The sequence below is a fragment of the Bufo bufo genome, chromosome 2 (genome assembly GCF_905171765.1).
Source record: "Bufo bufo chromosome 2, aBufBuf1.1, whole genome shotgun sequence".
Taxonomy (NCBI): domain Eukaryota; kingdom Metazoa; phylum Chordata; class Amphibia; order Anura; family Bufonidae; genus Bufo; species Bufo bufo.
In genome coordinates, this window is record NC_053390.1 from 99347651 (window position 1) to 99373451 (window position 25801).

Consider the following 25801-nt stretch of genomic DNA (forward strand, 5'->3'; position numbering starts at 1 on the left):
CATGAATTGCGGTCATATTGGTCCACGAACCCAATTCATCACATGCCCATGTTCTCTGCTGCTATGTCCAGGACACGATTTGAGACCATCCTACGTTTTCTGCATTTTAGCGACAACACCACCTCCCGTCCCAGAGGCCACCCAGCTTTTGACCGGCTCCACAAAATTCGGCCCCTCATAGACCATTTCAACCAGAAATTTGCAGATTTGTATACCCCTGAGCAAAACATCTGCGTAGACGAGTCCCTAATACATTTTACCGGGCGCCTTGGCTTCAAACAATACATCCCAAGCAAGCGTGCCCGGTATGGGGTCAAATTGTATAAGCTCTGTGAAAGGGCCACAGGCTATACCCACAAATTTCGGATCTATGAGGGAAAAGATCAGACCCTGGAGCCGGTCGGTTGCCCTGACTACCTGGGGAGCAGTGGGAAGACAGTCTGGGACTTGGTGTCACCCTTATTCGGCAAGGGGTACCATCTTTATGTGGACAATTTCTACACAAGTGTGGCCCTCTTTAGGCATTTGTTTCTAGAACGGATTTGCGCCTGTGGCACCGCGCGAACTAGTCGCGTGGGCTTCCCCCAACGGCTTGTAACCACCCGTCTTGCAAGGGGGGAGAGGGCTGCCTTGTGTAACGAAGAACTGCTCGCGGTGAAATGGAGAGACAAGCGTGACGTTTACATGCTCTCCTCCATTCACGCAGACACGACAATCCAAATTGAAAGGGCAACCCGTGTCATTGAAAAGCCCCTCTCAGTCCACGACTATAATGCGCTCATGGGAGGGGTGGACTTCAATGACCAGATGTTGGCTCCCTATTTAGTTTCCCGCAGAACCAGACGCTGGTATAAGAAGGTGTCTGTATATTTAATTCAATTGGCGCTGTACAATAGTTTTGTTCTCTACAGTAAGGCTGGGAGAACACGATCTTTCCTCAAATTCCAGGAAGAGATCATCGAGAACCTCCTTTACCCAGGAGGTTCCGTGGCCCCATCCACCAGTGTAGTTAGCCGTCTACACGAGCGACATTTCCCCAGTGTCGTTGCTGGTACCTCAACCCAACCGCCACCCCGAAAAAAATGTCGTGTCTGTAGCAGGAGTGGAATAAGGCGTGACACCCGCTATTTCTGTCCTGACTGTCCTGACCACCCTGCCCTATGCTTTGGTGAGTGTTTCCGGAAGTACCACACACAGGTACACCTAGCATAGGGATTGCATCTCACAGGACAGGCACACAGGGCTATTAGGGCCCTTTTACTCACAGCTGCTGCAAACCTCTCCTTTCACCTGGGATAAAGTGCATAATGTACTTCGCCACATCTTTGGGCAATTTGCGCTTTGCACATTGTCCCATGGGGAAGGAGAGGTTTGTTCTATAAAGGTAAAAAAAACTAAACAAAAAAAAAATTACCGGTAAGTAAAAAAGTTAAACGTTCAGTTAAAAAAGTTAAAAAAAAGTTTCTATGTTCTGTTCAACAGTTAATAAATTTATTGCGTTGCGGCCTGGTTTTTTCTTTTTTGTTTTGTTTTTTTTACCTTTCAGGTGGACCAACCGATCGACTAGCTGCAGCACTGATGTGCATTCTGACAGAAGCATTGCGCTGCTGTCAGATTACACGCAAGTCGGTGTATGCGGCGCTGCAAGACGGGATTTCTCCTCTGCAGTAAAAGATATGTTTGCCGAGGCATATGAGCTGAGGAGGTGGCGGTGTTCATATACTTTGGCAAACACTTTGTATATATAAAAAAAAAAATCCCGGCAATGATTTATTCATCCACATCGATTGATGTGAATGGAGAAATCTGGTTTGCCAGGGCATACGAGCTGAAGTGGGTATGGATGTTGGGCGGAGCTCCTATGTCCTGGCAGACGCCTTTCCCCTCCTTTTTTTTTTTTTGGCAGAGATTTTTTCATCCACATTGATCGATGCGAATGAAGAAATCTGTGCCGTTCATTTTTTTCTTTCAGCCCAGAGGCTGAACGGAAAAAAAAAATCTCATTACCCGTATGCTCAATATAAGGAGAATAGCAGAAACTCCTAATGCTGGGCATACATGTAATGATTGTGGAGACCCTCAAATGCCAGGGCAGTACAAACACCCCACAAATAACACCATTTTGGAAAGAAGACACCCCAAGGTATTCGCTGAGGGGCATATTGAGTCCATGAAAGATTGAAATTTTTGTCCCAAGTTAGCGGAAAGGGAGACTTTGTGAGAACAAAATCAAAAAAATCAATTTCCGCTAACTTGTGCCAAAATTATTTTTTTTCTATGAACTCGCCATGCCCCTCATTGAATACCTTGGGGTGTCTTCTTTCCAAAATGGGGTCACATGTGGGGTATTTATACTGCCCTGGCATTTTAGGGGCCCCAAAGCGTGAGAAGAAGTCTGGTATCCAAATGTCTAAAAATGCCCTCCTAAAAGGAATTTGGGCCCCTTTGCCCACCTAGGCTGCAAAAAAGTGTCACACATGTGGTATCTCCGTATTCAGCAGAAGTTGGGGAATATGTTTTGGGGTGTCATTTTACATATACCCATGCTGGGTGAGATAAATATCTTGGTCAAATGCCAACTTTGTATAAAAAAAATGGGAAAAGTTGTCTTTTGCCAAGATATTTATCTCACCCAGCATGGGTATATGTAAAATGACACCGCAAAACACATTCCCCACCTTCTCCTGAGTACGGAGATACCAGATGTGTGACACTTTTTTGCAGCCTAGGTGGGCAAAGGGGCCCACATTCCAAAGAGCACCTTTCAGATTTCACAGGTCATTTACCTACTTACCAGACATTAGGGCCCCTGGAAAATGCCAGGGCAGTATAACTACCCCACAAGTGACCCCATTTTGGAAAGAAGACACCCCAAGGTATTCCGTGAGGGGCATGGCAAGTTCCTAGAATTTTTTATTTTTTGTCACAAGTTAGTGGAAAATGATGATTTTTTTTTTTTTTTTTTTTTCTTACAAAGTCTCATATTCCACTAACTTGTGACAAAAAATAAAAACTTCCATGAACTCACTATGCCCATCAGCGAATACCTTGGGGTCTCTTCTTTCCAAAATGGGGTCACTTGTGGGGTAGTTATACTGCTCTGGCATTCTAGGGGCCCAAATGTGTGGTAAGGAGTTTGAAATCAAATTCAGTAAAAATTGACCTGTGAAATCCGAAAGGTGCTCTTTGGAATATGGGCCCCTTTGCCCACCTAGGCTGCAAAAAAGTGTCACACATCTGGTATCCCCGTACTCAGGAGAAGTTGAGGAATGTGTTTTGGGGTGTCTTTTTACATATACCCATGCTGGGTGAGATAAATATCTTGGTCAAATGACAACTTTGTATAAAAAAATGGGAAAAGTTGTCTTTTGCCAAGATATTTCTCTCACCCAGCATGGGTATATATAAAATGACACCCCAAAACACATTCCCCACCTTCTCCTGAGTACGGAGATACCAGATGTGTGACACTTTTTTGCAGCCTAGGTGGGCAAAGGGGCCCATATTCCAAAGAGCACCTTTCGGATTTCACTCGGCATTTTTTACTGAATTTGATTTCAAACTCCTTACCACACATTTGGGCCCCTAAAATGCCAGGGCAGTATAACTACCCCACAAGTGACCCCATTTTGGAAAGAAGACACCCCAAGGTATTCTGTGAGGGGCATGGCGAGTTCCTAGAATTTTTTATTTTTTGTCACAAGTTAGTGGAAAATGATGATTTTTTTTTTTTATTTTTTTTTCATACAAAGTCTCATATTCCACTAACTTGTGACAAAAAATAAAAACTTCCATGAACTCACTATGCCCATCAGCGAATACCTTGGGGTCTCTTCTTTCCAAAATGGGGTCACTTGTGGGGTAGTTATACTGCCCTGGCATTCTAGGGGCCCAAATGTGTGGTAAGGAGTTTGAAATCAAATTCAGTAAAAAATGACGAGTGAAATCCGAAAGGTGCTCTTTGGAATATGGGCCCCTTTGCCCACCTAGGCTGCAAAAAAGTGTCACACATCTGGTATCTCCGTACTCAGGAGAAGGTGGGGAATGTGTTTTGGGGTGTCATTTTATATATACCCATGCTGGGTGAGAGAAATATCTTGGCAAAAGACAACTTTTCCCATTTTTTTATACAAAGTTGTCATTTGACCAAGATATTTATCTCACCCAGCATGGGTATATGTAAAAAGACACCCCAAAACACATTCCTCAACTTCTCCTGAGTACGGGGATACCAGATGTGTGACACTTTTTTGCAGCCTAGGTGGGCAAAGGGGCCCATATTCCAAAGAGCACCTTTCGGATTTCACAGGTCAATTTTTACTGAATTTGATTTCAAACTCCTTACCACACATTTGGGCCCCTAGAATACCAGGGCAGTATAACTACCCCACAAGTGACCCCATTTTGGAAAGAAGAGACCCCAAGGTATTCGCTGATGGGCATAGTGAGTTCATGGAAGTTTTTATTTTTTGTCACAAGTTAGTGGAATATGAGACTTTGTATGAAAAAAAAAAAAAAAAAAAAAAATCATCATTTTCCACTAACTTGTGACAAAAAATAAAAAATTCTAGGAACTCGCCATGCCCCTCACGGAATACCTTGGGGTCTCTTCTTTCCAAAATGGGGTCACTTGTGGGGTAGTTATACTGCCCTGGCATTCTAGGGGCCCGAATGTGTGGTAAGGAGTTTGAAATCAAATTCAGTAAAAAATGACGAGTGAAATCCGAAAGGTGCTCTTTGGAATATGGGCCCCTTTGCCCACCTAGGCTGCAAAAAAGTGTCACACATCTGGTATCTCCGTACTCAGGAGAAGGTGGGGAATGTGTTTTGGGGTGTCATTTTATATATACCCATGCTGGGTGAGAGAAATATCTTGGCAAAAGACAACTTTTCCCATTTTTTTATACAAAGTTGTCATTTGACCAAGATATTTATCTCACCCAGCATGGGTATATGTAAAAAGACACCCCAAAACACATTCCTCAACTTCTCCTGAGTACGGGGATACCAGATGTGTGACACTTTTTTGCAGCCTAGGTGGGCAAAGGGGCCCATATTCCAAAGAGCACCTTTCGGATTTCACAGGTCAATTTTTACTGAATTTGATTTCAAACTCCTTACCACACATTTGGGCCCCTAGAATACCAGGGCAGTATAACTACCCCACAAGTGACCCCATTTTGGAAAGAAGAGACCCCAAGGTATTCGCTGATGGGCATAGTGAGTTCATGGAAGTTTTTATTTTTTGTCACAAGTTTGTGGAATATGAGACTTTGTATGAAAAAAAAAAAAAAAAAAAAAATCATCATTTTCCACTAACTTGTGACAAAAAATAAAAAATTCTAGGAACTCGCCATGCCCCTCACGGAATACCTTGGGGTCTCTTCTTTCCAAAATGGGGTCACTTGTGGGGTAGTTATACTGCCCTGGCATTCTAGGGGCCCGAATGTGTGGTAAGGAGTTTGAAATCAAATTCAGTAAAAAATGACGAGTGAAATCCGAAAGGTGCTCTTTGGAATATGGGCCCCTTTGCCCACCTAGGCTGCAAAAAAGTGTCACACATCTGGTATCTCCGTACTCAGGAGAAGGTGGGGAATGTGTTTTGGGGTGTCATTTTATATATACCCATGCTGGGTGAGAGAAATATCTTGGCAAAAGACAACTTTTCCCATTTTTTTTATACAAAGTTGTCATTTGACCAAGATATTTATCTCACCCAGCATGGGTATATGTAAAAAGACACCCCAAAACACATTCCTCAACTTCTCCTGAGTACGGGGATACCAGATGTGTGACACTTTTTTGCAGCCTAGGTGGGCAAAGGGGCCCATATTCCAAAGAGCACCTTTCGGATTTCACAGGTCATTTTTTACAGAATTTGATTTCAAACTCCTTACCACACATTTGGGCCCCTAGAATGCCAGGGCAGTATAACTACCCCACAAGTGACCCCATTTTGGAAAGAAGAGACCCCAAGGTATTCGCTGATGGGCATAGTGAGTTCATAGAACTTTTTATTTTTTGTCACAAGTTAGTGGAATATGAGACTTTGTAAGAAAAAAAAAAAAAAAAAAAAAAATCATCATTTTCCGCTAACTTGTGACAAAAAATAAAAAGTTCTATGAACTCACTATGCCCATCAGCGAATACCTTAGGGTGTGTACTTTCAGAAATGGGGTCATTTGTGGGGTGTTTGTACTGTCTGGGCATTGTAGAACCTCAGGAAACATGACAGGTGCTCAGAAAGTCAGAGCTGCTTCAAAAAGCGGAAATTCACATTTTTGTACCATAGTTTGTAAACGCTATAACTTTTACCCAAACCATTTTTTTTCTACCCAAACATTTTTTTTTTATCAAAGACATGTAGAACTATAAATTTAGAGCAAAATTTCTATATGGATGTCGTTTTTTTTGCAAAATTTTACAACTGAAAGTGAAAAATGTCATTTTTTTGCAAAAAAAATCGTTAAATTTCGATTAATAACAAAAAAAGTAAAAATGTCAGCAGCAATGAAATACCACCAAATGAAAGCTCTATTAGTGAGAAGAAAAGGAGGTAAAATTCATTTGGGTGGTAAGTTGCATGACCGAGCAATAAACGGTGAAAGTAGTGTAGGTCAGAAGTGTAAAAAGTGGCCTGGTCTTTCAGGGTGTTTAAGCACTGGGGGCTGAGGTGGTTAAGTAGTCCCCCCCCCCCCCAAGATTTTCATATTGATGGACTGTGCTATTCTCATTCAAGTGAATGGAGCTGAGCTGTAGTACCAAGAACAGCCGCTATCCAATGGAAGAGGCCTATGAAGGAACTGCAGCACTCACCAGAGTACACCAGCCTCTCCAAACAGGTGATCGGTGGGGGTGCCTGTCATCAAACCCCCACGATCACACATGTATGGCCTATCCTAAGGGTAGGCTATCAATATGAAAATCTTGGAAAACCCCTTTAAATGTATAAATGGCAAGCTTTACTGAATCTTTTTTTCACAAAAACTACATATCAGTCTGCTCAGCTCCTCCTGCTCTAAGACATGCTGCCTGCAGATTGCACTGTGTTTTATGGTGACAGATCCTTTTTAAAGGGTTTGTCTCACTTCAGTAAGTGGCATTTATCATGGAGAGAAAGTTAATACAAGCTACTAATGTATTGTGATTGTCCATATTGCTTCCTTTCCTGGCTGGATTCATTTTTCCATCACATTATAGACTGCTCGTTTCCATGGTTACAGACCACCCTTTAATCCATCAGTGGTGGTTGTGGTTGCACACTATAGGAGAAAGCGTCAGTCTCTCCGGTGGCCAGGACAGTGGGAGCGCACATAGGCTAGTGCCTTTTCCTATAGTGTGCAAGCACGGCCACCACTGATGGATTGTAACCGAGCAGTGTATAATGTGATGGAAAAATGAATCCAGCCAGCAAAGGAAGCAATATGAATAATAACAATACATTAGTAAGTGGCTTGTATTAACTTTCTCTACATGATAAATGCCACTTACTGAAGTGAGACAACCCCTTTAAGAGAGAATTAAAGAACACCTAGAGGAAGGGAGGGGTGACATTGTGTCAGGAATAGGTTATGTTCCTTGGGTTTTTGAGTATGCATCATATGATAATTGATGTGACCTATTTGTGGGATTAGATTTTCTGTTCAACCATTGTTGTCTACTGCTTAGAAATGTATATTATCCATATGGTGTTTGTGCCTAATATTACATATTCCATGCTTTTTTCTGGCTAGAACACTATGCTGTAGTCTTACAATAATTCTGAAGCAATCTCCAAGCCTTGGGGTATTGAGAATGCAGTGATCACAAGATACTTGTGACACATTAACTAAAATCCAGCACTGTTGATATCTGGTCTCTGTTGCAGGACATTCATGTGGTAGGACTGTGCCCTTCTTTAGTTGGCTTGCATGGTGTTTCCTAATCGATCATAATCACACCGATAAGAACTAAATTCATCTTCTTTGATTTGTACAGAACTCTTATTACCACACTACCTCGCAATCCAGTAACCCCCAATAATACTCTTACTGAGGAGGCAATCATTGATGAGGACTTGTATTTCATTCTCCCTGTTTATATATTTTTTTTGTTCTATTTGCTCTATTTCTTTTTGCTTTATTTTTTTTTTTTATATATATATTAAATAAATTTGGTAACTTGCATTTTTTTGGGGATTAAACTTTAAAAAATGTTCTTCTTTTCTGTATCTGATGTTCTGTGTGCTATTAGTGATGCAGCCAACACGAACGGTTGTCATGTGTAACACAACTTTCGATCAGCGTGAAAACAGCGCCCTGGAAAATGGCTCCATGCTTGATATCGTTTGGTTCATGAACCTTAAGTTTCCAGTACAGGTGACCCATAGCTCAAAGTGTTAAATACTTGTCTATTCAGTTTTCTACGTAAAATTCCATTTGATGAGATTTAGTGTTTTGAAGTTTTCCTCACTTTTATTTTTATTTCCCTGTAGGTCAGGGTAATTACAGGAGGGGTGAAAATACCTTGAATTTTTATTCTTTCTTACTAAGAATATCCTAGTCCTTTTTGTTTGCTTTTATGTAGTGGTTTAAAATCAGAAATATTAAGAGAACCACATACTTCTTCACACTAACATTAAGATTGTTACCCCTGCAGGTAAAATACCCGAAGAAGCCAAGGCCCTTTCTCTCTTGGCACCAGCTCCGACATTGTCCAGCCTGCTTCCTGGTGCAGGTCTGCTTCCTATACCTACTCCTACACCGACTCCGTCTCCACTAGCATCTGTAAGTATAATTTGGACACTTTTCACAAAGGTCTGTTGATTTTCTAAGGCTGTGTTCACCGTTGCATTTGGTATTCCATTTGCCTGTTCTAGCATAAGCACTGGCTGTCGGCCAGACAAAATCCACTGCATGGAGCGTTTGTGCCAGAAACCTGACGGAACTTTTTATAGCCAGTAGGAATCTTGCAGTACAAGGTCATGCCCGGCAATGCCGGATAGGGTGAGCTCCAATAACAGTGCAACTGTGAAGCAGCCGTCCCCTTAGACAGGACATTACAGCGGGCGATTGTCGGGAAGGAAGTGTTCCTTCCCAGCAATCACCAGTTCGTCAGTGCAGCAATCTCCTCCACAGTATGGGGACGAGCGATCCCTAATGCCATCATTCGTCCCCATACAGGCGCATTGTTTGCCGGCAGCAGAGCGACACAACCTGCTGCAAGCAAACAACAAATTTTGTGTCCACTCAAATGATCTATTACTAGTAATCGGCAACACTTACACCGCCAGATATTCGCTAATGAATGTTCCTGTGAACGCTCTCTAGTGATTGTGTGGCACATTCTCGGCGCCTTTAAAGCGCCCTTGAGTCTCTGTTCACACCAGCACCACTGTTTACAAGCCATGACACGACAGATCCATTTTCGTATGCTGGCACCACCTAAAGAGACCCCATTGAATTTGATTGGAAGGATTTTGCAAAGAATACTGGAAAGCTGAATGCATTTTACATATGGCTGATGTCTGCAAATATCTATGCACTTTTACTGTATCACGGTTACTGTTTATCTGCAAAAATGATGGTGGGTATGGTGAAAAAAATTATTACGTTATTTTCGATCTGACAAGATGTGGGGCAGGTTAGCCTTTTTGCAGTTTGTTTGCTGTATGCAAACATATTTATTGGCCCCAGTCGTCTGACGTAGGCTAAAATCAAGTTATTTTGGCTTGTGTCAGGCCAATCAGTAAAGCTTTTTTGATATATGGACGGTTCCTGTGTATTGCGGACCACAATTTGCGGTCCACAGCCCGAGCTTCACACGTTCGTAATACTCCTTTTTGTTTTGTTTTGTTTTTCCACTCTCCTTTGCAGAGTACCTCTAGTTCGGAAACATTCTCTAATTATCTTGCATCCACTGCATGTTTGAAATCCCACAAATTTGGTGACACTGAAGACAGACGTGTATAAGCATCATTCTATGTCATGACTAGTCTACAGCCACAGGATCAAGTTTCCTGATGCATTTTTGGAAGCCAAAACCAGGAGTGAATAAAAAAAAGAGAAGTCCTATCTGTCCTTTCTACTTTCTTTCCATTTATGATCCACTCCTGATTTTGGCTTCCAAAACTGCATCAGGAAACCTGATCGTGTGGCTGAAGCTAGGGAGGCAGCTATCGACTATTTTTGTAATAGAGTATTCTATCGATTTTAATCCAACGATTAATCGAGTACTCTAATAACAAAAAACTAATTAAAAGAACGTTTTTCTTTATAAAAACTCATCATCCCCCAGTGCCATCAGTCTCCCCTGTATGAATGAATTCCCATGGACTAGAGGATTTCATCAGCAACTATGAAATCTCTTCTCACACCTTACTCCCCCAAACCGGACCGGAACTGCAAAGCCGTGAGGAATTTGCACAAGGCAAATCTTTTTCCTTTTAAGCTGCTTGCATTCATGGACATTCAGGTTAATTTTGCGGCATGAATTTTTGTTACTTTCATGGTTTTCAGTATATGCTTTCTGTATATCACCAGCTTAATAATTTATCTGATTTTAGGTTTTGCGAAGAGAGAAAGTGGAAGTACCATTGGTAAGTTAAACTGCAACTAACTGCACTTGTGTTAAAGAGGTTGTCCACTTCTTCAAAACAAACCACCCTGTTGATCGCCACGTGTTCAGCTGCGGAAACCCATGATCATTAACTATTTTAATGGGGAAAGCTGTTGGTGACAACATTTCTATTTTTTACTTAAAATCATGTGGCATCATCCCAGGATCCTTCACAACATTGACGTATATCTTCATTGTCTGCAACTGCAGCTTTGCCAGTCTTCAGAAATGCTGTTATGGGGCTATGAAAATGTATGTCTCACATGTTGCAGATGCAGGGAATGTGCTGGGGCAGCTTGGCACGTGGTCTGTGATGGTGACTGTTTACTGAAGACATGTTGACTGATGATTTTTGTAGCTTGATCGCTAGGTTTTATTGAGAAGCTATTAAAGGCTATGTACACCTTTGGGGGCATTTTTTAAAATTATTGCATTATACTTATTTTGAGCTCAAAATTTTTTTTTCAGTTGATCTTTATTAAAAATATGGAATCCTTTTTTTTGTACAGAGCTGAGATGCTCACTAGCAGCCTGTGGATTTTCTGTCTTTTCCGTGAGACCAGGAACAGCAGGACTCCTTAAAGCTCAATCCTTATCGTACTGCTTAGAATGTGGCTTAAATAAGTGTTTATGACCTCTCAGTAGTTTAGAGGTAATGTTTTAGATGACCGGCACACAGCTAGAAAAACAGTTAACCCTTTTTGACAGAACAGCTCAGTATTTTTAATAAAGGCCAATAGAAAATATGATTTTTCGCCAAAAATGAGTAAAATGCAATCATAAACAAAAATTTCTGCCAAAGGTGTACACAGCCTTTAAAGAGGACCGGGCACCACTCCTGACATGTCGGTTATAGTATATAATTGTATTCCACATGAAATAACAGATCTTGAGCATCTTTGACGGTTATGAGTCTCTTATCGTGCTATTCCTCTATTAATCTGTGCTGGCTGTGTTAGACTGTGCAGGGACACAACCCCCACTTGCAATACCCAGTTGGCAATTTATTCATAAACTTCTGTTAGAAATGATAGAGAAATAGCACAACATAAATATATGAAAAGATGCTGCAGAATTATTATTCATGTCAGGAGAGGTGACAGGTCCTCTTTAGACTTTTTTATTAGGTGTTCAACGGATCTGTTTTTGGCAACACATACCTACTGCTTTCTTTTAAAGGGGTTCTGTCACAAAGTACATTCTACATTTTTTAAACCAGGATTTCAATACTTTTGTAATAGCATGTAATTAAAAATGTATTATATCCAGTTAGCTAGCTACTCAATAAAATGTATTTGTATAGCGCCACCTGGTGTTTGTTCTTTTCCTTACTTTTGGTCCATCTCACTGAGCTGGTCTAACGAGCTTAGTTTAACTTTTCAACTGCCACCAGCCACAGGTTCTGTTAGAAGCTGTGTCAGTTACAGGGAGAGAGCTGCAGCAGAAAGGACACCCCCTCTCCCTGAGCTGCCAGGCTGAAGAGAATCTAGCAGAGTAACGGGAGCAGTGAATGTGGAGATCTGGACCCATGGACGGTACAGGGCTGGTTCTATCTATCATGTACTATATAATGTCTGAATTTCATTTTTTACATTACTCATGGCATTAGGACATATTTTGCCTTTTCTGACAGGTAATCTGTTAACAACTTGCTATAGTGATCATCTTCCCTCTACCTCTGATCCCCTGAGGATGGGATGTAGCAGGCAGGACTTGTTTACATGAATTACCCATTGGAGGAGATTTCTCAGTAGTGGTGTAAAGGGACACTGGCTCAGCTCCCCATGGGAACCGATCAGATTCCATCCTTTGTTTTCCAGAGCAGCTCTGAAGAATGAAAGTTAAAATCTGATTAGTCACTTTGTGCCTGTGTTTCCTTTGCAACGGTTTTTATAAATCTCCCCCATTGTGTGTGTTTCATCAAATAGTAAAGGAAATAATAATCTGACTTTTTATTTTTACTTGTAGCTCAGTGTCCCATTTACCACATTGGCAGCAACCTTACCAACACCACTGGAACCAGTCCTCCCAGCTCTTGGACAAATTCTTCCAGCTCTATCGCCTGCTATAACTTCACTTGCTGACCTCCAACAACCACCACTAACCGGAAATGTTGACCCCACGAAGGTTGATGAAATCAGAAGAACGATTTATGTTGGAAACTTAAATTCCCAGGTAATGAGTTTGTGCATTTGTATTCCAGTACCGATTGCAGGTTAAATAAACTATACAGGCTCTTTGCTGCTTCCAAAACGTAGCCCTTTCTCCATTTCAACCACCTCAATATCACGCGTTTCCTAGTCATCACTGACCCTATCAGATAATGTAGGGACTGTTGACAAGGGGAATGGTAACTCCCTGTTTTCAATTAGCCCTTGGGTACACAGATACGTTTTGTGCGATACAATGATTTGCTCTAGCAGATATTTCAGGATAGTGGGTAGCTCCTCTGCAAATGTGGTTGAGTCACAGATGTCTGGTCTTTCTATTTCTTCTCCATCTGGCCCAGACCACCATGACGACGTCTCCTGATGGTGCAAACGTTTTCTGCCAAGACATCTTTGGTCCCTTGCTTCTGCAGCCAATTCTAGTCTTTATAATGACAGAAATACATTCAGACCCCCAGGCAGAGAATATATAGACCTCCCCCAAAACAAGTACATACCCGAAGCCCCCTGAATTATTACTTACCCCAGATCAGACCCTCCATAACAAATATAGACCCCGAAACAGACCTCTAAAGTAAATACAAACCTCCCAAACCAGACTAAATAAATTCTTACCCCAGAACCCTTAGATACATACTCCTTAGATAAAGACCTAAGGTAGACCTTCTAAATAAAATCAGACCCCAGATCCCCTAAGCCATCATAGTCCCCCAGAAAAACTCTGCTAAACACATACAGACCAGAGCCACTAAAAACAGGAAGACCCCCTAAATACATTTAGACCCAGACCCCTATTTTAGTATAGACCCCATACATGTACTGTATGCACACTCCTCTGCCTTGTTGCTGCTGTCTCCTGTTTTTTTTTGACAATTTGCCGAGGTCATGTGACCATGTGCTTTTCTTTCTGCAGGTCAGTTGTCACTTTTTTCCAGAACAATGCAAAACCCATAATAAAACCTCCAAAAAAGATCAAGTTATTTAGGCCAGGGATCATTGCGCAAAACAGTTAACAGTTTTATTGTGTTTGTGCTGCAATCCGCATATAAAATATGATAAATATGCCACCTGAACTGCCCATCTTGTCATCTTATTGTTTTGCAGTCAGTAAGTCATGTTTAAGTTTTTATAAACCTGCTGGATGCCTCACAACAAGAAAATGCAAATTGCTTCATAAAAGTAAAATAGTAAAAAATAATATATATGCACATGCATCCGGCCATCAACATGTAAAAAATAAAAATGGGATTTATCAGACCAGGCAGCTTTCTTCCATTGGGATTCCCATGTGTGGAACGCTGTGGTTCATTGTGTGTTCTGACACCTTTCTGTCATAGCAGTAAATTTTTCAGCAGCTGGTTGTACAGTAGCCTTTGTCGAATTGGACCAGGTAGGCTAGCTGTCGGACACCATCTGTATCAGTGGCCCTTGACTCTGTCTCTGGTTCATTGGTTGTTGGCTTTCCCTTGGACTATATTCTGTAGGTACTAACCACTCCATACTGGGAAGACCCCACAGGATCTGCTGTTTTGGAAATGTTCTGACCCAGACTAACCATCACCGCTTGGCAGAATCACTCAACGTCAAGAACTCGCCAGCGCTGTCCTGTCAGTGGTCTTAAAGGGGTTTTCCGAGATATTTTTTTACTGATGACCTTTCCTCAGGATAGGTCAGCAGTATCTGATTGGTGGGGGTCCGACAGCGGCAGTGCCTTCTCAAGCAGCTGATCGGCAGTGGTCCTGGGTTGCGGACCCCCTACGATCAGATACTGATGACCTATCCAGAGGAAAGGTAATCGGTAAAAAAAAATAAAAATTCAGAAAGTCCTTTTAATGTTATGTTTGGTCTGTGTGTATGTATGTGTGTGTGTGTGTGTGTGTGTGTGTGTATGTATGTATATATATATATATATATATATATATATATATATATATGTATCATTTCCTTCGCTGCTAACATGCTCACAGCTTCTTACATTTCATCATTTAACTTCTTTTTCAGACAACTACAGCAGAGCAACTACTTGAGTTTTTTAAACAAGTAGGAGATGTTCGATTTGTCCGTATGGCCGGGGATGAAACGCAGCCTACGCGATTTGCTTTCGTAGAATTCTCTGACCAGAATTCTGTGATAAGGGCCCTGACGTTCAATGGAGTTATGTTCGGAGACAGACCTCTAAAGTAGGTTCAAGCTCTGAATAGAATACTTCCTGTTTTAATGTTGGTTTGATGTATAAAGCCTCGTTCACATTTCCATTTTACGTACGCATGGATTTTAATATGTCTGTTCACATATCAGTATTTTTTTTTTTACTGTCCATTGGCATACGTGTTTGGTCCGCTTTTCACTGATCACTGGTACGAAATGCTCTGGAAATTAATTTTCATCTCCGCAGTGTCTGTGGAATTCAGATGACACATGGAGGGCAAAAAACAGACACACAGACCAAACATGGACATCTTCACGGATAAAAGACTGATTTGTTTCACAGATGTCAAACAGACACGGAAATGAAATGTGAATGAGGCCTTAGAAAGGATTTATAAGCTTCTGTTCACATGTTTGTTTGATCCTTTTGTCAGGAGGTAAGAATAGTGCAGACTGCAGTATTATTCCTGGCATTACAAATTATAGAATCCTAACAAAAACATGACTGGTCTCATTAAAAGTCAGGATTTGTTAAGATCCGATACTGAAGTGTAAGGCCTAGTTCACACAATGTTTTTTTTTGCGAGTGTACGGGCCGTTTTTTGTGTTCCGTATACGGTACGTATACAGAACCATTTATTTCAATGGTTCCGCATTAAAAACGGAATATACTCCGTATGCTTTCCGTATTTCCGGTTTTCCGTTCCGTTGAAAGATAGAACATGTCCTATTATTGCCCGCAAATCGCATTCTGTGGCTCCATTCAAGTCAATGGGTCCGCAAAAAAAATGCAACACATACGGAAATGCATCCGTATGTCTTCCGTGTTCGTTCCGTTTTTGCGGAACCATCTATTGAAAATGTTATGCCCAGCCCAATTTTTTCTATGTAATTACTGTATACTGTATATACCATACTGAAAAACGGAACGGAAAAACAGAATGGAAACGCAACTGAACTCAAAAACGGAACAACGGATCCGTGAAAAAAGGACCGCAAAAAACTATAAAAGCCATACGTTCGCGTGAACTAGTCCTAAATCAAACAGATATGTGGAGATGCTGTCTTCATCCGCTATTTTTGCGGACCTCATTGCAGGGCTACGCTATTCTATACCTTATATGAAATGGTATGTCATCATATATTGGCCCAAAGCGGGACCAAAGGACACTGTTTTGGCCTCCATTGGGTAAATGGAGTGCTGTGGATATGTTTGCCTTATAAACCAGAAGTTTTTTGAAGCATATATGCCAAACATGGGCTCAAAACTTTTTGTACATAGCCTAACAATGACATACTCCGTCCTCTCGAGTCCCCACAAGAAGATGACTGTTCTAAAATGCATGCTGCCATCTACTTGGAGAAGACTAAACATGTCCGTGTTATGGAACCATAGTAAAAGATGGTGTGCAGAATGTCAGCAGAAGCAAGCAGCTCAGTGCTTGTATATGGAGCTGCCAGGTCCTGTCTACATGAGTGCGGGGAAGCTCTACTCAATGTCTCATCACTGAGCTGTAATCCAACTTTCCTGCTGCTCAGGTCATTGTAGGGGGAGAGTGCAGCTGCAGCTCAGTAGCGTGGTATGGGCTGCCATGACCAGAACATCTAGCGCGTTTATGGGAGAATGGCAGATTACATTGTGCTACAAGGTGGATAGATCCTAAGGGGAAGGGCTGGTGCTCTAACTGCTCCCTGGTCTGACGGAAGGCCTGACGGTGAGTGGTAAGGAAATCCTGTCTGCTGCACAATCATTGTACACAGAAACTAGATTACCTGGAGGGAGTTGTAAAATGATGTCACAAAAAGAAGCAACACAACTTTTTTTTCCCCCCAATTTTTTTTTCATGTAATCATCTAATATAGTTCATTAATACAGTATGTAAACTAATTTCACTGACGTGTCCCTTTAAAGACCTAACACAAGAGTTTGTAAGTTGCTACAGCAGTCTTATGTATGCTGTTTGTTGTTTTTTTTTGCCCCTCAGAATAAATCACTCCAACAATGCCATTGTAAAACCTCCTGAGCTGACGCCACAAGCTGCTGCAAAGGAACTAGAAGAAGTGATGAAGCGTGTACGAGAAGCCCAGTCACTGATCTCAGAGGCCATAGAACCAGGTACCTCACCTGCCGCTGGCTTCTATTGCTGGTGTCTCGGCATAGGCACCAGCTACATATGTGTTCTGTAATCTCCTGTTCTGTAACATGCTGTTAAATGGGCTGTCTGCTTTACAAAATACATTATTAAATACCCTAGAGGAATTTTGAATTAATGGAGAAGTGTCCCGCATTCAATGCCCCATATATAAAGACCCAACACTTCCATGTCAATGGTCACAGTGCCATTCTTCTGTGGCGTTGTCGTCAGGGAATTAAACCGCTGAAGGTCCTAGGAGGGGGGACAGCGACAGCCTGTGATCTACGTTTTGTTTCGCGAGTTGTCTTATAAAAGGCTTGTCCAAAGTGGACAAAGAGGATCCTTGTTGGCTCTGTCCCAGCGCACAAAATTGGTTGTTTTTATAATGCGGTCTAATAAAAGCCTTCAGCTCCCCCTGCATCTGGGTAGTTGGTAGCTTTTGCACCCACACAATGTCACTTCACCTGTAATGGTCCCCAAGTGCATCACATAGTATATGGTATCCCTGTTCCCCTGCCATCTGGTTGGACACTGGCAGCATCTACCAAAAGCTGTGATCACTACAATTGTAGTGCAAAATTAGTATCATGCCTACATTTTTCATAACCATATAAGGTGAGCATTTGTATACTGCTCAATGCTGTCTACCTGCTCTGCCTAGACGTTACTACTGTATGACCGCCTTTTCTTTCCTTGTTGCCGCAGATTTGTTTTGGGGTCACTGTCAATATGACTGGAAAGAGATTAACCCTTTCCCGGCCAGCGCCATAATAGTATGGCGCTGGCCGGGTCTTTAAAGATAGAGCCCGCTCCTGAGAGCTGCGGTCGCCATAGCTTCAGGTGGCCTCCGTCTTTTTAGAGCAGAGACCCGCGGCTCATGTCCGCAACTGGCAGTAATGCTGATCACTGACATTTAACCCCTCAGATGCCGTGGTCAATCCTGACCATGGCATCTGAGTACGCTGAAAACCGAAAGCGCGCGCTTTCGGTGGTGCTCCATCTCCCCCCGTGTGGCGATCGGAGGAGCCGGAGCTTGTGTGCAGCAGCCCCTATCTTTGTGAATGACAGGAGGCTGCTGCATAGTATTTCCTATGGAGCCCTTGCCTGTAATATGGCTCCATAGGAAAGTAGTAAAATCATCATAGACTCCAATGCAAGTACATTGGAGTCTATGATGATGGCAATCAGATGATGTAACTATAAAAAAAAGTGTAAAAAAAAAAAAAAAAAAAAGTTAAAAAATTCTAATCACCCCCCTTTTCCCAAAATAATAATAAAATAACTAAAAAAAAAATACACATCATGGGTGTCGCGATGTGTGAAAATGCCTATAGTATAAAAATATATTCCCCATACGGCAAACCGCAAAACAGAAAAAAAGCATCAAAATGGCCGATTTGCCGTTTTTGGTAGCTTCATTTTCTACAAAAAATTTAATAAAAAGTGATCAAATTACCTGCACATAATTACAAAAAAGTTTATAGGGGTCAAAATATGGCGACAAAAAAAATATAACGGTTATTATTTTCCCCCCACTTTTTTTTTTTTTTTTTTATCACTATCAAAACGCAAGAAAAACTATACATACAGTGAGGAACAGAAGTATTTGAACACCCTGTGATTTTGCAAGTTCTCCCACTTAATCATGGAGGGGTCTGAAATTCACATTGTAGGTGCATTCCCACTCTGAGACAGAATTAAAATAAAATAAAAAATCAGGAAATCACATTGTATGATTTTTAAAGAATTTATTTGTCTTGCACTGCTGAACATAAGTATTTGAACACCTGAGAAAATCTGTGCTAATATTTGGTACAGAAGCCTTTGTTTGCCGTTACAGAGGTCAAACGTTTACTGTAGTTTTTGACCAGGTTTGCACACACTGCAACAGGGATTTTGGCCCACTTCTCCACACACATCTCCTCTAGATCTGTCAGGTTTACAGGATGTCTCTGAGCAACACAGAGTTTCAGCTCCCTCCAAAGATGTTCTATTGGATTTAGGTCTGAAGACTGGCTAGGCCACTCCAGAACCTTGACATGCTTCTTACGGAGCCACTCCTTGGTTATCCTGGCTGTGTGCTTGGGGTCGTTGTCATGTTTGAAGACCCAGCCACGACCCATCTTCAATGCTCTGACTGAGGGAAGGAGGTTGTTGCTCAAAATCTCACAATAAATGGCCCCATTCATCCTCTCCTTAATACAGTGCAGTCGTCCTGTCCCCTTCGCAGAAAAGCACCCCCAAAGCATGATGTTACCACCCCCATGCTTCACAGTAGTAGGATGGTGTTCTTGGGATGCAACTCATCCTTCTTTTTCCTCCAAACACGACGAGTGAAGTTTAGACCAAAAAGTTCTACTTTGGTCTCATCTGACCACATGACTTTCCCCCATGCCTCCTCGGGATCATCCAGATGGTCATTGGCAAACTTCAGACGGGCCTGGACATGTGATGACTTGAGCAGGGGAACCTTCCGTGCAATGCATGATTTGAAACCATGACGGCGTAGTGTTCTACTGACAGTGACCTTTGAAACGGTGGTCCCAGCTCTCTTCATGTCATTGACCAGCTCCTCCCTTGTAGTTCTGGGCTGATTCCTCACCTTTCTTATCATCAGTGATACCCCACGAGGTGAGATCTTGCATGGAGCCCCAGTCCGAAGGAGACTGACAGTCGTCTTTAGCCTCTTCCGTTTTCTAGCAATTGCTCCAACAGTTGATCTTTTTTCCCCAAGCAGCTTGGCAATTGCCCCGTCGCCCTTCCCAGCCTTGTGGAGGTGCACAATTTTGTCTCTGGTGTCTTCTGACAGCTCTTTGGTCTTGCCCATGGTAGTAGTTGGCGTCTGACTGACTGTGGGGTGGGCAGGAGTCTTTAAAGAGCTCAGACAGGTGCTACTAAGTTAGATTAATGAGTGGAGTAGAGATGGACTTTTTAAAGGCACAGTAACAGGTCTTTTCAGAGAGAGAATTCTTGCTGTTTCTCAGGTGTTCAAATACTGCGCCTATCTCAAATGCTATATATCAGTTTCTTTAAATTGTAATCCTAAATAAAGAATGCCTTTCTTTACATGTTTTATGCTCAGGTTAAATATCAGTATAGTAACAATAGACATACCAATCATATGTTTCTCCTTTTTTGAACTAGGAATTACATCATATTCATGTTATTATATTATTGATTGACGTCGCTTATTTACTTATGCAATAATAATGGTGATTGAGATCTTAATTTGCACTGTTTAAAGCTTGTAATGCTTTTGTTATATTTTTCAATAAAACAAAAATTTACAACCAAATACTTATGTTCAGCAGTGCAAGACAAATAAATTCTTAAAAAATCATACAATGTGATTTCCAGAATTATTATTTTTTTATTCTGTCTCTTAGAGTGGGAATGCACCTACAATGTGAATTTCAGACCCCTCCATGATTTCTAAGTGGGAGAACTTTCAAAATCACAGGCTGTTCAAATACTTCTGTTCCTCACTGTATAAGGTATCGCCGGATTCGTACGTACTTGTAGAATAAAAGTAACTGGTTAGTTTTATCGAACATCGTAAATAAAAAAAAAATAATAATAAAAAATGTGAACCTGTGGTGGAATTGCTTTTGTTTTTTGCAATTTAACCCCATTTGGAATTTTTTTCCCGGCTTCTCACTACATCATATGCAATATTAAATGGTGGCGTTGGAAAGTACAACTTGTCCCGCAAAAAACAAGCCCTCATATGGCTATGTGAACAGACAAATAAAAAAGTTATGGCTCTGCGAGGCAGGGAGCGCCCGGGGATTAAAGGGATGATACTTTTTTCAGTATTGATCATCAATATTAGATCGATGGGGGTCTGACTCCCTGCACCCCCACGGATCAGCTCTTCGAAGAGAAGGCAGTGCTAGTACGAACACTGCCTTCTCTTCTCTGTTTACCTGCTTGCTGGCAGCATTTCAGCGGTGAGCAGCGTAACTACAGCTTCTTCATTCCTTTCACTTGAATGGGACGGAGTGTAACTACAACTGCTCCTTCCCATTCGAGCAGTTAAGCAGTGAAAATAATGCACCACACGCAGGAGTGCTGCATACTCATCAAACAGCTGATCGGCAGGGGTGAAAGGAGGTTTCTGGAAGAGATGTGCTCAAAAATTGGTAGGGAGAATGGTTCTTGTTCTACTCTCGGGTAGGGCTGAAAAATACCCATCCAGGAAGGATAAAGTGTTCCGTCTCTGGTTGTCTTGAGTCCTGCTTCTGTTCCCTGTCTTGGTGGGGTCTTGTGTACCCCTGATTTAGTCAGTCGCCCTCTTTCTTTCCTTTGTCTATTCAGTAAGAATTAGGCTACACGTCAGAAGATGGCGCCTATTATATTGGATATGCTTTGTTTCCGTTGCAAACAACTCAATGATTTCCATGTCCTCAGGGTCAATCTATTGCAGCAATGTCTAGTACGAACATTACTTTTTTTTCTCTTGCTTTTTTCTCCTTGTTTCCTCTGCAGACACTTGATTGGCTTTAATAACTGTCAATCAACCAGACTTTACACTCTGCTGATGGAAAGGACTTGTTCCTATTGGCACTGATACTTGCAGGGGTGGATGGGATACTGTGGACCTTCTAGGGCTGGTATTTGTAGCTTACTGTTCATTGCATTATAAGTATACAGGACTGGGGACAGACTACAGTCTCAGCCCTCCTAGCGTGACTGCAATGTGAGTTGTTGTTTTGTTTCTTAATATAAAATAATGATCCAGATAATCAATTATGTAATCATATTGGATGCCCCAGGAAAGGGTATATGTCCCGTGCTAGTGGGCAGTATAATAGCATGTGCATGTGAATGATATGATGTGCATCAGCTTGCTAGTTACGGATGTACGCAGCAACTGTCCTGGAGTTCTTAGATGCCCCTGAAAAAGATGAATGTATGTGACTGCTGCATTTTAGTGTGTTTTTTTTTTTTCTTCTTCTTCTTTTGACAAAATGATATGTTTCTTTGATTATGTAAGGCCTGTTTCACACTGTTGGCACAGCTGTCCAACAGGCTGTGCCGGCATAAAATGGCAGCAATCGGCTGATTTTGCCGTATTGCAGCCAGATCACCACCGGACCCTGGCATTGTTTCAGCGTCCGGCAATGCTGGATCCGGCAGGCTGTACCCTGCCGGATTGGTAAACGCAAATGTGCAACTAGCTTTGCAGTTTGTCGGTTTTATCTGGAGCTGTAGTATTGGGCACAGTCTGCACTGACGGTGACGTACTGCAGAAGTGACTTAGAGCTCTGAGACATCAGCTTGCTTTCCCTTTGCAATTTCTTTAACATTTTTGGCTGTGGCTCCAACTATGAGGGCACACCTAAAGCTGATACCCCAGCAGTTGACGTGCACTATTAGGTCACCTTTAAACTAGGAGCGTATTATGCTTAAAGAGGACTTGTCACCCTTTCTGACATGTCTGTATAGTAACTGCTTCTATTCCCCATAAAATAGCAAGTCTGGAGCACCTTTTCTTATGACTCTGCGTTGTGCCGTTCCTCTGTTATTCCTCCTGAATAAATGGACAATTGGTTGTTACCATATTCCTTTCCAACACTTATTGATCAGTGTAAGGCCTCTTTCATTCGAGCAATACGGATTGTGTCAGGATCTGATCAAGAAAAAACTGATGCATGCAGGTTCAATCAGTTTGGTCTGTGATTGCGTTCAGTGTGTGCATGGATGCAATCAGTTTTGATGCATTTTTCACACCCCTGAAGAATAAGGCCTCATGCACCCGGCCGTAAACATCGGCCGCGTGCTCACCGCATCACGGATGTGGACCCATTCACTTCAATGGGTCCACAATCCGGAGCCGCGGTGCGGAACGGAGGCACAGAAGTACTGTGTTGTTTCTGTCTGTGCATCCACACCGCAAAAAAAAATAGAACTTGTTCTATATTTGTTTTCCAGTGCATACGGATCACGGACCCATTCGAGTTAAATGGGTCTCGATCCGTCCCAGCCGCCGCATGGACGTTGCCCGTGCTTTGGGGACCGCAAATTGCAGTCCCCAATGCACGGAACGGCTGCATAATGGCCGTGTGAATGAGACCTAAGGCCTCATGCACACGAACGTTTTTTTTCACGGTCCGCAAAAACGGGGTCCGTAGGTCCGTGATCCGTGACCGTTTTTTCATCCGTGGGTCTTCCTTGATTTTTGGAGGATCCACGGACATGAAAAAAAAGTCGTTTTGGTGTCCGCCTGGCCGTGCGGAGCCAAACGGATCCGTCCTGAATTACAATGCAAGTCAATGGGGACGGATCCGTTTGACGTTGACACAATATGGTGCCATTTCAAACGGATCCGTCCCCATTGACTTTCAATGTAAAGTCTGGAGTCCCTTTTATACCATCGGATCGGAGTTTTCTCCAATCCGATGGTATATTTTAACTTGAAGCGTCCCCATCACCATGGGAACGCCTCTATGTTAGAATATACTGTCGGATATGAGTTAGATCGTGAAACCTCATTTCCGACAGTATATTCTAACACAGAGGCGTTCCCATGGTGATGGGGACGCTTCTAGTTAGAATACACTACAAACTGTGTACATGACTGCCCCCTGCTGCCTAGCAGCATCCGATCTCTTACAGGGGGCCGTGATCAGCACAATTAACCCCTCAAGTGCCGCACCTGAAGGGGTTAATTGTACTATCATATCCCCCTGTAAGAGATCAGGGCTGCCCGGCAGCAGGGGGCAGACTCCCCCCCCCCCCTCCCCAGTTTGAATATCATTGGTGGCCAGTGCGGCCCCCCCCCCCCCTTCCTCCCTCTATTGTAATAAATCGTTGGTGGCACAGTGTGCGCCCCCCCCCCCCTTCCTCCCTCTATTGTAATAAATCGTTGGTGGCACAGTGTGCGCCCCCCCCCCCCCCCCTTCCTCCCTCTATTGTAATAAATCGTTGGTGGCACAGTGTGCGCCCCCCCTTCCTCCCTCTATTGTAATAAATCGTTGGTGGCACAGTGTGCGCCCCCCATCGGCCCCCCCCTCCCTCTATAGCATTAACAACATTGGTGGCCAGTGTGCGGCCTCCCATCTACCCCCCCCCCCCCCCGATCATTGGTGGCAGCGGGTTACTAGCAATAGTACAATAGTAAAAGAATTATACTTACCTGGGAGCTGCGATGTCTGCTTCCGGCCGGTAGCTCCTCCTACTGGTAAGTGACAGTTCATTTGGCAATGCGCCGCACAGACCAGTAGGTGGAGCTCCCGGCCGGACACGAACATCGCAGCAGCCGGTAAGTATTAATCTTCTACTATTGTACTATTGCTAGTAACCCGCTGCCACCAATGATCGGGGGGTGGGTGGGATGCTAAGTAACCATGGCAACCAGGACTGTAGTAGCGTCCTGGTTGCCATGGTTACCGATCGGAGCCCCAGCGATTAAACTGGGACTCCGATCGGAACTCCGCTGCCACCAATGATGGGGGGGGGGGGAGATGGGAGGCCGCACACTGGCCACCAATGTTGTTAATGCTATAGAGGGAGGGGGGGCCGATGGGGGGCGCACACTGTGCCACCAACGAATTATTACAATAGAGGGGGGGGGGGCCGCACTGGCCACCAATGATATTCAAACTGGGGAGGGGGGGGAGGGTCTGCCCCCTGCTGCCTGGCAGCCCTGATCTCTTACAGGGGGCCGTGATCAGCACAATTAACCCCTTCAGGTGCCGCACCTGAAGGGGTTAATTGTGCTGATCACGGCCTCCTGTAAGAGATCGGGTGCTGCCAGGCAGCAGGGGGCAGTCTTGTACACAGTTTGTAGTGTATTCTAACTAGAAGCGTCCCCATCACCATGGGAACGCTTCTGTGTTAGAATATACTGTCGGTTCTGAGTTTTCACGAAGTGAAAACTCAGCTTTGAAAAAGCTTTTATGCAGACGGATCTTCGGATCCGTCTGTATAAAAACTAACCTACGGCCACGGATCACGGACACGGATGCCAATCTTGTGTGCATCCGTGTTCTTTCACGGACCCATTGACTTGAATGGGTCCGTGAACCGTTGGCCGTGAAAAAAATAGGACAGGTCATATTTTTTTCACGGCCAGGAAACACGGATCACGGATGCGGCTGCAAAACGGTGCATTTTCCGATTTTTCCACGGACCCATTGAAAGTCAATGGGTCCGCGAAAAAAAACGGAAAACGGCACAACGGCCACGGGTGCACACAACGGTCGTGTGCATGAGGCCTAACACTCAGCATTTCCTAGCAACGATCAGTGAAAAATGCGTTGCATTCGCATTCCTTCCGTTTTTTACGCAACCCTCATTTACTTCTATGGAGCCAGAGCCGTGTAAGGCTACTTTCACGCTTACGGCAGAGTATTCCGGCAGGCAGTTCCGTCGCTGGAACTGCCTGCTGAATCCGGCAATCCCAACGCAAACGGATGCATTTGTGAGACGGATTCGTCTGACAAATGCATTGCAATACCGGATCCGTCTTTCTGGTTGTCATCCGGAAACACATATCCGGTATTTATTTATTTATTTTTCTCATTTTTAAAGGTCTGCTCATGCACAGATCGGTTTTCTGGAACACTTAGTACCGGATCCAGCATTAATACATTTCAATGGAAAAACGCTGGTGTGAAAGTACCCTAAAAAGCACAATATAGAATATGCAGCGATGTTTCCTGTACACAAAGATGGTGCTTGAAAAACTGTTCAGTCCGGATGCTATGGGTTCTATACACACATCGCATCCGGACGGAAAACTCGCTCATA

General features: G+C 43.0%; 1 protein-coding gene across 2 annotated transcripts in view; it reads left to right on the plus strand.

Annotated features, from left to right (window-relative positions):
* SREK1 (splicing regulatory glutamic acid and lysine rich protein 1) overlaps window positions 1–25801 on the plus strand; it is an 86616-nt gene that overhangs the window by 34707 nt on the left and 26108 nt on the right. For both annotated transcript variants that reach the window (XM_040421356.1, XM_040421357.1), the window contains exons 3-7: window positions 8638–8765; window positions 10544–10576; window positions 12565–12771; window positions 14766–14944; window positions 16898–17028. In XM_040421356.1, coding sequence (XP_040277290.1) covers window positions 8638–8765; window positions 10544–10576; window positions 12565–12771; window positions 14766–14944; window positions 16898–17028 — 678 coding nt within the window. The remainder of the gene's footprint in view (window positions 1–8637; window positions 8766–10543; window positions 10577–12564; window positions 12772–14765; window positions 14945–16897; window positions 17029–25801) is intronic.